Genomic DNA, 11,491 nt, shown 5'->3' with positions numbered 1-11,491 from the left:
TCATCATCCCCGGTGGTTATCCGATGCTAATCCGTGATGCTAAAACTCCAACGTCGACGATCACGTTTCCCCGCAACCCTTCCGGCTCTTGTTGACGATTCTCTTCCCTTCTTCGCCAAATTGTCGAAGGTCGACCCGGACGGACATCTTGCGCTAAGATCTGCCCCGGTGCCGCCCTTGATGAGTCTCTGGTTTTTGTTTTCTGGGGTTAGCATTGGGGGGGTCGCGTTCGGGGCAGTCGAACACGGGTCGTCACGACAACCGCGCCAAGGCCAATCAGACGCAGCGAATCAATCTGCCGATCATTCACCCTTGTTGATTTTGTGTAACTCCTTGCTAGCCCTTATGATAGCTGTATGTCCTTTTGGGAGTATTCCTTGTGGTTGTTGCTTAAGCTACTCGCTACAAATTTGGCTAATTCTGGTGCTCATGTTCAAACAAACAAACAAACCTTCGCCAACTGATAGGATACAGGTCATTATAAAGTAGCCGTTTATTGGATTCAGAGTATAAAGTACTGTAAAATACCACGGAGAACATGATTACACATTTTTTTTGGGGGGGGGGGGGGGGGGGGGTTGCAAAATAGCCACGAGTTTCTTCTTGCTAACGGGAAACAAACACACAGACAACGTACGACCGGGTCTCGGGGGAAAAACATTGTCGTGTCCAGCGCACGCCAACGGGCGGCGTAGCATGGAGGACAATATTGCTAGCATAAATACAGCTGAGCGCTGCGCCGAGCGCTCGTCTATCGCATTGTTACCGGGTTAGTGATACAGCGTTAACGTTGCGGCTAATGTTCGCGGCCTACGTTAGGTGATCCAAATATATTAGTCTATGCAGGTCAGTTCCTCTACATGCCTACAAAACACAGCTGCTAGCAGGAGATAGCCGCCACGAGGAAGGTGCCGACAAATAGTCCTCAGACGTTAGCGAGGTAATGTTCGATGTGACGTGAACGTAAAACAAAACAAAAAGAAAACAGTACAGTTTTAACTGCTGAGGAATCGGTTAACGCTAGCGTCTCGCCTCTCGTGTGCTAATGTTGGCTTTAGGAAGCAGCTAGCTGCGGGTCGCTTAAAACATCTTGGTTACCCGACGGTGATAACGTAATAACTTTGTTAGAATAGCAAGCCAAATATATTATATTCATATTAACATAATGCTAATGTTAGCGGCGGGCTAACTGTGATGATAACAAAATGTCTCCTCAGTTACAACGATAAAGCTCACAGCCGGCTCGTGGATGTAGCAAAGCCCGGCGCGTCCGTCCGGCCGGCGCCGTGATGTCATCGCCCGACAGGCGATGGAGTTTGCAGTGGTTTCAGCGATGTTTTGGGAGGACGATCGCGCTTGCGGCGGGAGAAGCCGAGCGTCCACCGCGGTGCAAGGAAATGCTAACTTCCTTAGCGCCGAAGAGGCTGTGAATTGTTTGGATTTTTTCATTACCTAGCAGCATCTTTTCACTTCCTGTTTGTTAGCGCTACATCTGACAGCGGCTCAACCTCCGGGTCTTTTTGCTTTGCTTGTCGGGTTCCCGCGAAACAATTAGCGCTAGCGCTCCTCTAAAACTTACCTTTAAGACCGTCGCTTTAAGAGAAGAACGCGAATCTGCGATGAAACGGATGAAACCCGAAAGGGTTTAGTTTTGGGGTCCGAACGGAGCCTTCGGAAACACAAACATCATTTTCCTCTCCCCGCTTCGGCTGCTTCACCGGGGGGTTGAATTTAACGGGATTCGATTCTTAAAACCATGTGATTTGGTCCCCGACAAGCGATGCCTTACGAGCGGGAAAGAACAAAATAAAAGTCCTTTTATCGGACGGCGCCGACTCCGGTCGCATTCTTTGCATTACAAGACGTTACAGATCGGATATATTTTGTTTGTTGTGGTGCAAAGTCTGTGGCTTGACACCGGTTCAGCTGCTTTTCATCCCTCCGTCCTAAAGCATTCCTCCTCCTCCTCCTCTTCCTCCCGAAGCCTTGGCTCCGCTCTTGTTCTCCTCGGCGTCCGGATCACGGCAAGTGCACTCGTCCTGATCGCAGTCGGCCCCAAACTGGATGACCTGTCGGCGAGACGGGCAGAACGCTCAGCGGCCTTTCCAACCCGGTGGGCGGAGTCAGGACACACACACATTCCACTCGGCTAGTTTCCTCCATCCAGGACGATCTGACGTGATCATCCTGTTGCATCGGGTTTTGTTTGTTTTTTAGCGACGGAGAGAGGGGAAAGGTGGAGGCGGCGTCCCGGCGGGGGTCGTTACCTCTCGGGTGTAGCGGCGAGCTCGTCGGCCGATGGCGAAAACAGATAATAGGGTATAAGCGATGTAAGTTCGATGTGATGTTACTTCCCTAGGAGTCGTCGTGTTTTCCTTCTCTATTTGTTGCGGGTAGTTTCGTTCCCTTCCGAGAGCGTTTTGGTCATTAGTCGCTGTTTCCTATTGTTGTGGCGCCGGCCCTTTAATACCCGCCGGGCTCCCATTCCAAGACAAAACACTGTAAGGCAAAAGGTACCAACTTCCCCAACAAGGAAGCAAATGAACTCCAGTTGGTAGTAACCAACCCCAAAACTAAGATTAACCTCAAGTATCTTTGAAGCGTACCAATGGAAGGTGTACAAGTCGCCTCCCCTTGGGTTTGCTTCAGTAGCCCACTTCCCAAATCGAAACATTAACTCACCAGAGATCGCGGTCCACAAGCGCCCCAAATCAATGGGTGGGATCTGAAAGGAAGGGTAGTCTACGCTACAAAAACGAGACCAAAAATCGGGAAAACGAGAAAATGAAGTTTGGAACGAGGCCCTAATTTTGTTGGGTCGCCGTCTGGAGCTGCGAGACCAAACAAGAGGTCGGCGACCAAAGTTTACGACGCTGTCGCTGCTCCGAACCGCCCGCAACATAAAGGGAGGGAAACCAGCGCCCCCGAACACAAGACGACCCCGAGGGACGCAACGGTGAAAACGTAGAGGCGGAGGGTTTGGGTGACGCGCCGCCGCCGCCGCCGCCGCCGCCGCCGAGGTGAAAGGATGGACACATGTTAAGAATCAACAAGAGGCCGGCTGCCAGCTCTGGTCCAGGAAGCAAGCCATCACCACAGGTTGCAAAATAAACTCCGGTGCCCCGCAAAGCCGTCTGCTGCGAGAAATGTAAACATTTGCTCCCGGAGAGATGCGGCGAGGAAAAGGAAGCTTTCGCTGCTGATTGCACTTTTTTTTTTTGGGACTCGCCCGCCTGGATGTTTCCCTGAGCGGCTGCGTCACGATAGGTTGACGCAGGCGCAGGCAAACCCCTTGTATTTCCATATTGCGCACCCGCGATGTCATTAGCGATGTTGCTAATGACCTCTGGACGCGCCGCGGCGCTAGGGCGTCTGTAAACATCCCTGATGTTTACTGGCGGGGAGGGGGGATGGCGGAGGGTCTCGTCCTCGCATGCGAGCGAAAACCAAACATCGCGGCCCTGTTTTTTTTTGCCCCGTCGCCTGTCGCCGTTCCCTTCGGAGCCCAGAGCGAGGATCCCGCCTCGGTTGACCCTGTGGACCAAACCAGGGCGCCACAACGGACGGCGTAAACGCGCCGCCAGACCGAGGAGCCCGTCTTGTTTCTCAGCGGCTAAGATTACCCGCTCCAGGGATATTATCTAGAAGTTTGAGGCGTCCCGGACTCTCCTCGCCGCGACCGGCTGCCAAGCGTGTCACGCGCGGAGGTCGGCGTCCAGCCATCCCCCCCCTTATCCTTCCAGAATGCTCGGATCCCTGGGAGATCAGACGGGGACACCCCGACGTGTTGCACGCCGAAGGAGTCGCTCGGAGAGAGTTACAGGAATCCTGTCATAATGTCCCAGTCATGTTTTTAATAAAATGCCGCCACAGAACATTTGTGTAATATTTTAAAGCACGCTATCCGGCCCTGGAACGCCGGAGTACCCCGGGAGCAGAGAAGGGCCTCTGAACATGAGGGCGGGGCCACGAGGCCGAGGTGGGAACCTGGCGTTTATTTTCTGATTTTAATTCATTTCTTTTTTTAGCCCGCAGGCTCTTGTTGAAGGATTATAGAATAAAAAGGCTAGCTGGATATGCTAGTATCTGTACACTAGCTGTATATACTTGTCCCCAATTGTTAGCTGTATAGACTAGTGTCCACTTGCTATAACCGTCTTGCTATAGCAGCATCAGCTATATATTCTAGTCCCTGCTGTTTATACTAGTACCGATATGACATACTAGTTCCTGCATATCAGCCGTTTATGTCACATTATGTTAGCTGTTTATACCATTCTCTAAAACGTTAGCGAAATATCCTGGTCCCTGCAACATCAGCTATATATTCTAGTCCCTGCAGGTTAGCTATTTATACTAGTACCGATATGACATACTAGTTCCTTCATATTAGCCGTATATGTCACAGTATGTTAGCTGTTTATACCATTCTCTAAAACGTTAGCTAAATATCCTAGTCCTTGCAACATAAAGATCCTGTATGTTAGCCATAAACTAGTCCCGGTATGCCAACTGTAGATTATAGTTCCTGCATGTTACCTGTAAATACTAGTCCCTGCATGTTAGCTGTTTTCTAGTTCCTGTATGTTTGCTGTATAAACTGTTGTCTAAAATGTTAGCTGTACTTGTCTCTGTACATTAGCTGCACTCACTAGGCCTTGTATGTCAGCAGTAAATACGCCAGTCCCCACATGTTAGCTGTAAATGTTGGTCCAAATATGTTATGCTAGCCATCGCTAGTCCCACTATGTAAGATGAACATACAAGTCCTGGTACCTTATCTGTATAGTTTACATTTAAGCACATAGCCAAACAACTTGATTTTCACACGATTCTAGCTTCTGTTCTATTTTCACAGCTTCCTTTAACCCCTCGCGCTCCGGCGGCAGAGGGCTTGCGCGACCCGGGTCACGGCGCGTTAAAAAGCTGTCATTTCCCGGCCCGGCGCGAGTCGAGCCAATGGCGGAAACTCCCCCCGCTGGGATGCGACAGCCAGGACTCTGAACGCCCCCGGCCTGTCCAGCTGGTGTTTTACCGCCTGTCAGAAAACACGCAGCTCCAGGCCTCGTGGCAGCCCGTTTGTTATGACGGCAGCCACCGACTTGCTGAACTCCAGCGTGTCGGAAGGAGCTGCCAGTGAGTCAAAGCGCCGGCCATTGGAATGAACAGGCAGGGCCTCCGGAAGCCAAATCCGGGTAGGGGCAAGGGGCGGGGGGTTCTCCTAAAAACGAGGAAGACCTGTTTATGTGAGGGCTGCTCGCAGAAAAGGCCGACCAGGACCTGTTAGAACTCACAGGGTTCCCTCCGAGTACATATAAATATAGACATACCGATGTAGACTAACGACCGCCGCGATCTCGGTTGACCCCTCAGGAAAGTGGTTCCGGCTTCGTAATTGCCTGGAATCCCCTCCCCTATTATTTCTCAGCGCGGTGAAAAGATCGGGCCCGGATCTTGTGCGTGCAGAGTGTGTGTGTGTGTGTGTGTGTGTGTGTGTGTGCTGGAATGCAGTCTGGGGGAGGCAGGAGAGGCCGTGCCTCACTTGCCAATCTTGGAAAGAAAAAAAATGTCAAATGAAAAAAAAGAAAAAAAGCTGTAAAGGTATTTATCAGTTTAAGTTCACCGGTTTTAGATTGTTTATTTTTAATTTGAAATGGCGGGATTTTCACATTTACTGTTCAAATACTGAAAAGAGGCATGCGGTGAGGCTACCATCTGTTGAGCCTCAATGTAGATCGCGCAATGACGGCCGACTCGCTCTGCACTCAGACTGTCTCTGTATGTTGTTTTTAAAATGTTTAAACACTTTTGCTAGATGAACTCCATTTTTAGTCATCAGCAGTATGTTTGTTACTAGTTTCTTGTGCTGAGCGACCATAAAATGGCTGCCAAGAGCCACTAAGTGAGGCACGCAGTTCTCCTGCCTCCCCGGCCACGAACATCACCGCTGGAACGTGTGCTCAGTGGCTTTTGGAGGTTTCCACCGACGGACATTCAGCATGCTAAGCTAACCACGGGATGGTTCCTCTTTGCAGTGGAGCTACATCTGCCTTGCTGAGGATTTTTCCTTCCAAACTGAATATTTGCACCAACTAGCCTGCTAGAAGCCTCAGGGGTCCAAACCGATCATCCAGTTTATACCGTTTCTTCCACCCGCCCGATGCCAACCCCGCCTTTTGGAAGATTCACGGAGCGCGAGAAGAAACAAAACAAAACAAGCCTGCATGTTTACGGTCAGAGCCGGAAAGCTGGGAGGTCCAGGTCGCCGCTTGTTGTTTCGAGTCCAGATGACAGAAACCGAATAGGCACCATCATTAATAAGAGTGTGTGTGTGTGTGTTTGTTTGCTCGGTGGCCATCTCATGTTTGGCCACCCCGGCCAAAAGAGACTCCCGGCTACAAACAGAAAGAAAGAAAGCTCCTTCTCCGCGGCGACAAGCCCCCGTCACCTTTTTAAACAAACAGGTCCGGGACGGCGCCGCCCCTCGGGGGAAATCAGAGCGATAGCGATCGACGCTCGGCGTTTGTTTACCTTCTTGGTGGAGAGCGTGGAGGGGCAGCAGTCCCCGCCGTCGTACTGGCAGTAGGCCCGATTGTTGATGGTGTCGCACCAGCCGTCGCCGCCGAAGGGCTGACAAGGAACAGGAAGGGGATAGAAGTTATGGTGGGAAGCGAATGGATCTGAACAAACGCTTCCGCTAAGTGACGCCCTCGTAAAGCAGCCTCTTGACCGTCGGTCAAACCCCAAACAGCGACTGACCGACTCCGGCGACTGTGGCGGTTGACGCTACACGATCCTCGACGTGCTTCAACTGTACCCCTCGGGTTGTGGAGCCGGGCCAGAGAAGGTCACGCACTGCAAAACTCTTGTCCAAATCTTCTTGTCGTGGCAGCTGGACTTGAATTTCTTCCCTTCTAATGACCACTTGGGAGTTTCCCAATAGAACCGCCAGGGTTGTGGGCGTGTTCAGGTAATGGTAGCTTGTTGTGTAAATAGAAGAGTTGATGGGCAGAGACCAGGTCTAATGCTATGCTAACGGAGATGTCGTTCATTGGGGACAAAAGAGCAACTTTTAGGGAATACCTGGATTGGAATGTGAAAAGGTAAAGCCTATCAAAGCAGTGCCGGATCACCTGGACTGAGGCTCAGGTGGAAGTTACCAGTGCTAGTTCTGGTGGTGGATCTTTCGCAGTTGTTTGGAGGGGGCAGAAGGTCCTAGTCCATCTTGGTATTGATCCCAGTACAGGGTATTACATTTGTGATCAGAGACTCCTCTCTGGAACCATCTGTCTTCTCTGGACGGAAGACGGACATCGTTGTCTTCAGACGAATGGCCCGTGTCCTTCAGGTGGAGCTGGACCGTGGAGTCCTGGCTCTCCTGTGTTGGGCCTTCCATTTTGTGCAGAGGTTGTTTGGTATCTCCAATGTAGACGTCGTCACGATCCTCAGCGCAGGTGACAGCAGACATCTTCTGTCCGGCTGCTTTGTCCTTGGGGTGCACCGGTTTTGTACCGGTATACCAAACTCAACCCGTGTTCCCGCCCTGGTGCGACTGGCACTGCAGGCCCCTGAAGGCACTACTATGCCAGTGGCGCCGTCCAAGGTGTAGCCAAGCTCTTCCTTGACACTCCTGGACCACAAACCGACCTGCGCACGTTGGATGGAGGTACCTGCTGGACAGAAGGTTCGCCCAAGGTTGCGACTGAACCTCGAGAGCTTTCCCTGGAGGTGCCGCGCCGCGGGTGTTCTTGGAGCTTCTACTGACACCAGCTCCTCGCGTGACCAAAGTTTCGAATTCTGCTACTTAAAATCCAACCATTCCCGTTTCCGGGGCATGTGTTACTCCACATTCCACTCCACTCCAGTTCCTTCACATTCGAGACTCCCAACCACCCGCCAACAATGCCTCGTGACCGGGGGAGCTTTATTTTGAAGGGGAACACGTGCAAACGGTCGTAGCAGGAAGTGCGGCCGGTCGTCCTCCCCCAGACAGGAAGCGCGGTGCTTCGCCAGAAGGCTCCAAAAACCACAGTCATTAAATGTGGAGAACGCTCCTGTCACGCGATATATTCCCTTTGTTTGCGGCCCTATCGAGCATCTGCGTCGCCCCTCCTAGAGGAGAACCCCCAGCCTCCATCCTCCCCGCGAGGGGCGACTCCACGCCTGGCGGCCAGCAGCGACTGCTACCGAAAGCGGCCCCCGGGGGCCGAGAGCGGTTTGGCCGTCCTCCAGAAGCTCGCGCGGCAGACTGGGGGTTCTGGACTTCCTTCAGCTGCTGTGAAAAGCAGCTCCAGGAGAAGCCAGACGGCGCTGGAGGAGCGGCGGAGGGTCCCGGTGCGATGCCTCGGGAGCAAATCCCTTGGCGGGGTAAGAGTTCCAGGCACCTGAAACCGGAAGAGGGGGCGACGCAGGAAAGACCCGGGATCTTTTTTTTTTTTTTTTTTGGTTTGTTTAGCATCCGATTAGCATGAGTTGGATTCTCTGGAAGCCGCTGGAGGGGCGGCTTGAGGGGGAAGTGAGAACGGATGGACGATTAAAAATCATTAGGATGGAAAACAAGGGAATATTCGAGGCCCGGAGTCGCTCTGCAGCCGCGAACAAGCGCTTGTGTTTCGTCGCCGTTCCGCTCTGGGGTTTTTCCTGAACGTGAGCTCGGCGAGGCGGCGGGAAGGTGCGTTGGCGGGGAGCGTTCCAGCGAGAGCGAGGTCTGGAGGGCAAAGTGCAGCGGTCGTGTCAAGAAGGCTTGTGAGGAAAGGACTGCGCGTTCGCACCCGACTTGGAGTCGCTAGCCACAGGTTAGCATAGCGCCGCGCCCCTCGCCAGCCTCTAGCATGGCTGTTTTCTGCACCGACGTGACCGGGGGGCGTCTTCTTGGATCGGTCCGCTCGGCCCGCGGGACGGCGTGTTCCGATTTGGAGGGCGACTGTTTACCTCCACGTCTGCGCTTGTACCGCGAGCTGACGGGAGTCCGGGATCCAGCTGGAGTCCATTCGCGTATTCGTGACGGCGATTACCTCACCGGATCCAGGAGGTGATGTCAGCCTCCGCGAGCGCCGAGAAACGACCTCACAAGGCGACGGGTTGACAGCTCCCGCCGCCGCACCGGCATACCGGTCAGGGGTAATTCCCGGAGCATACGAGTCTCGCCACCGCACCTGCGTGGCTCCCGCCGCCTCTTCACCCTGAAGTCGTGTTCCCGTGTCAGCGCCGTCTTATCACTAGCGGCGCATGGAAGATGACGAAGGAACGAACGCCGGCGGTTTGGCTCCCGGGCCGGAAAAAGCCCCGACGCCAAAACAGAAGCCAATTAATTGCCCGGGAAGACGTCCAAGGGACACAGACGAGAGCGGTAATGACAGAAGGTAGCTTGTTCCCAGCCGTGGCCGGGACCTCGTCCTCCGCCGCTGCTTCGGTTTCCCCCCCCTCGGCTGCCGGCGCAAAAACATCACGTCACTCGGCTGCGGAATCATCACATTTCCACTGATGTGCGTCACGCAGTGACGGGGAATGTCGAATCCGCCTGACACGTTGGCAGACGCCGACCTTCATATCGGATTCTTTTTTTTGCCCCCCCCTCCCTCCATCGGGCCGGACAACCGATCGGAGAATATCGGATTCCAAGCGCATTTTTTTTACGTTTACGCGCAAGTCGCGGGGAAGTCGCGCAGAGATTCCACCCTTGGATGTACAAGTCGTCCGAAGGCGAAGAAGGCGAGATGTCGCATGGGGTCGACTCGGGTGTCCAACCAACAAGTTCAGAAAAACCTGAGCAAGAGGGATGTCCGAGAGGAACCCGCCGGAACCGAAAATTGACGAGGCGCCGTTCCCTTTCCAATCCAGCCGCAGTCGCAGAACCAGCTTTGTAAACCGGTTCCTATGACGACAGGGAAAGCGGCGGGCAGCGCCGGGCGACTGTCGCCCCGCCCCCCCTGCGGCGACATGACCCCGCCTCCAACATCTGCGCCCTCGCCGCGGGGGCCGGCGTGGAGGAACATTCCCGGCGCGTCGTTAAACCAAAAAAAAGAAATCACGGAAATGCGCAATGACACCTTTACAGGAGTTCTCCTGCCAGAGCCGGAGATCTTTTCGGGGAAACCGGTTCTCGCGGATAAAACATCCAGCAGGCGCTGCCATGGCGATAAAGCGAGAGACGCCGGCGGTGACGTTTACGCACGCCGCGGCTGATTTAGGGAAAACAGAGCGAGTCGGGGGGACGGGGATCCGTGGCACGCAGGAGCGCCGTCACCAACGCCAGCTGCACATGTGGTTTGGTATAATTTACAGTGTTGTCATGGAGGAGCTGGTTATAAGCAACGGCTTTGCCTAGCAACATCCACGGGAAGATGGAAGGGGAAAATGTGCTGCTGGCAGGTGAGGGGAATATTTTAATACCTTGAGACATCAACAGTTTATGTGTTCCATCCGCGGTTCCAGCCATCGCTGAACCCGGAGGACGGGCGCCAAGTCAAAGCTGCCTGGCTTTATGATCGCGGAGGATTTACAACCGCTGCTAAAACATTAAACCCGGCAGATTAAACAAACTTCCATTTATGATGCAATCGGCCGAGGCGGACGCGTGACGGTGGCACCTCCTGGTTAGCGTCCCGCGCGATAAAACGAGCCGCAAGCGACGAGCCGGGCGATTTATTTTTAGCGATATAGGTTGCGGCGCTCGGGGAAGCGCGGGGTTTGCCTCGACGGCGAGGTCGTCAACTTTAAGTTTCCTCCTCCTGGAGAATTTATCGCAGACCCGGCGGAATCTCGCACGACCCCCGTCTGCTACTTTGGACGCCTACTCTTGTGCGGATTTCGAAGAGAGGTCGGGTTTGAGGTTGCGGGAGAGTAGCGCCGCCACCCACCGCGCGCCGGCTCTGCGGCGCTGAAATGAAATACCGGGTGTATTGGGCAGCGCGGACGTTTCAAAGTTGGTGATGGAGCTGAGGCTCACCGAGGGAAATCAGGACTTGTATGCTTCGGCTGCAGTGATGTCTGTCTTTGGTAAAACCGCTGTGTTTTAAATAAGTGCTTGTCCTCCGTGGGTCGATCCGTGTCTTTAAAGAAGGATGCAAGAACAGGTTGGCCAACCTTCTTGTCCGCTTTACAAGTTCCCTAGGGCGCGGTGAAAAGGGGAAGGCAAGGAGCGTCGCTTGAATGTTGTAGCCGCTCAAATGGCAACGCAATAATTATATTCACCACGCTGCTGTGCAACCAATCAAGAGCACGGACCCTCAAAAGCAAGTATCCACCTTCTTGGTTTTCAAAATAAAGCAAACAAGCCCCCTGGAAGAAGAAGTCACGTAAGCGCCAGGCTTCTTTTGAAGAGTCACGGTATGGTCCACCTCCCGGATCGGCACTACCGGCTGCGATTCTTGCTAGCAGCCCTGTGATGTTCTTTAACCTCGTCTCTAAAAAATGGAAATGGCCTCTCGCTCACGTCGGACGGCGCCGTGACGCTGAGCAGAGCCTGGATCTGCAACTAACGCGATCCAGA

At 53.5% G+C, this 11,491-nt stretch overlaps 1 protein-coding gene across 1 annotated transcript in view; it reads right to left on the bottom strand.

Moving 5' to 3' along the window:
* Positions 1-565: 565 nt before the first annotated feature.
* The window catches only part of pappa2 (pappalysin 2), a 71,497-nt gene continuing 60,571 nt past the window's right edge, over positions 566-11,491 (bottom strand). The window contains exons 26-27 of the mRNA XM_086172856.1: positions 6,532-6,630; positions 566-2,069 (exon numbers count right to left, since the gene is read on the bottom strand). Coding sequence (XP_086028982.1) covers positions 1,947-2,069; positions 6,532-6,630 — 222 coding nt within the window. The 3' untranslated portion in view covers positions 566-1,946. The remainder of the gene's footprint in view (positions 2,070-6,531; positions 6,631-11,491) is intronic.

This window comes from Fistularia commersonii, chromosome 25, assembly GCF_037954325.1.
Source record: "Fistularia commersonii isolate RoL2024-O1a breed Wild chromosome 25, RoL_Fcom_v1.0, whole genome shotgun sequence".
NCBI lineage: Eukaryota > Metazoa > Chordata > Actinopteri > Syngnathiformes > Fistulariidae > Fistularia > Fistularia commersonii.
This window is presented reverse-complemented; position numbering and strand designations above follow the sequence as displayed.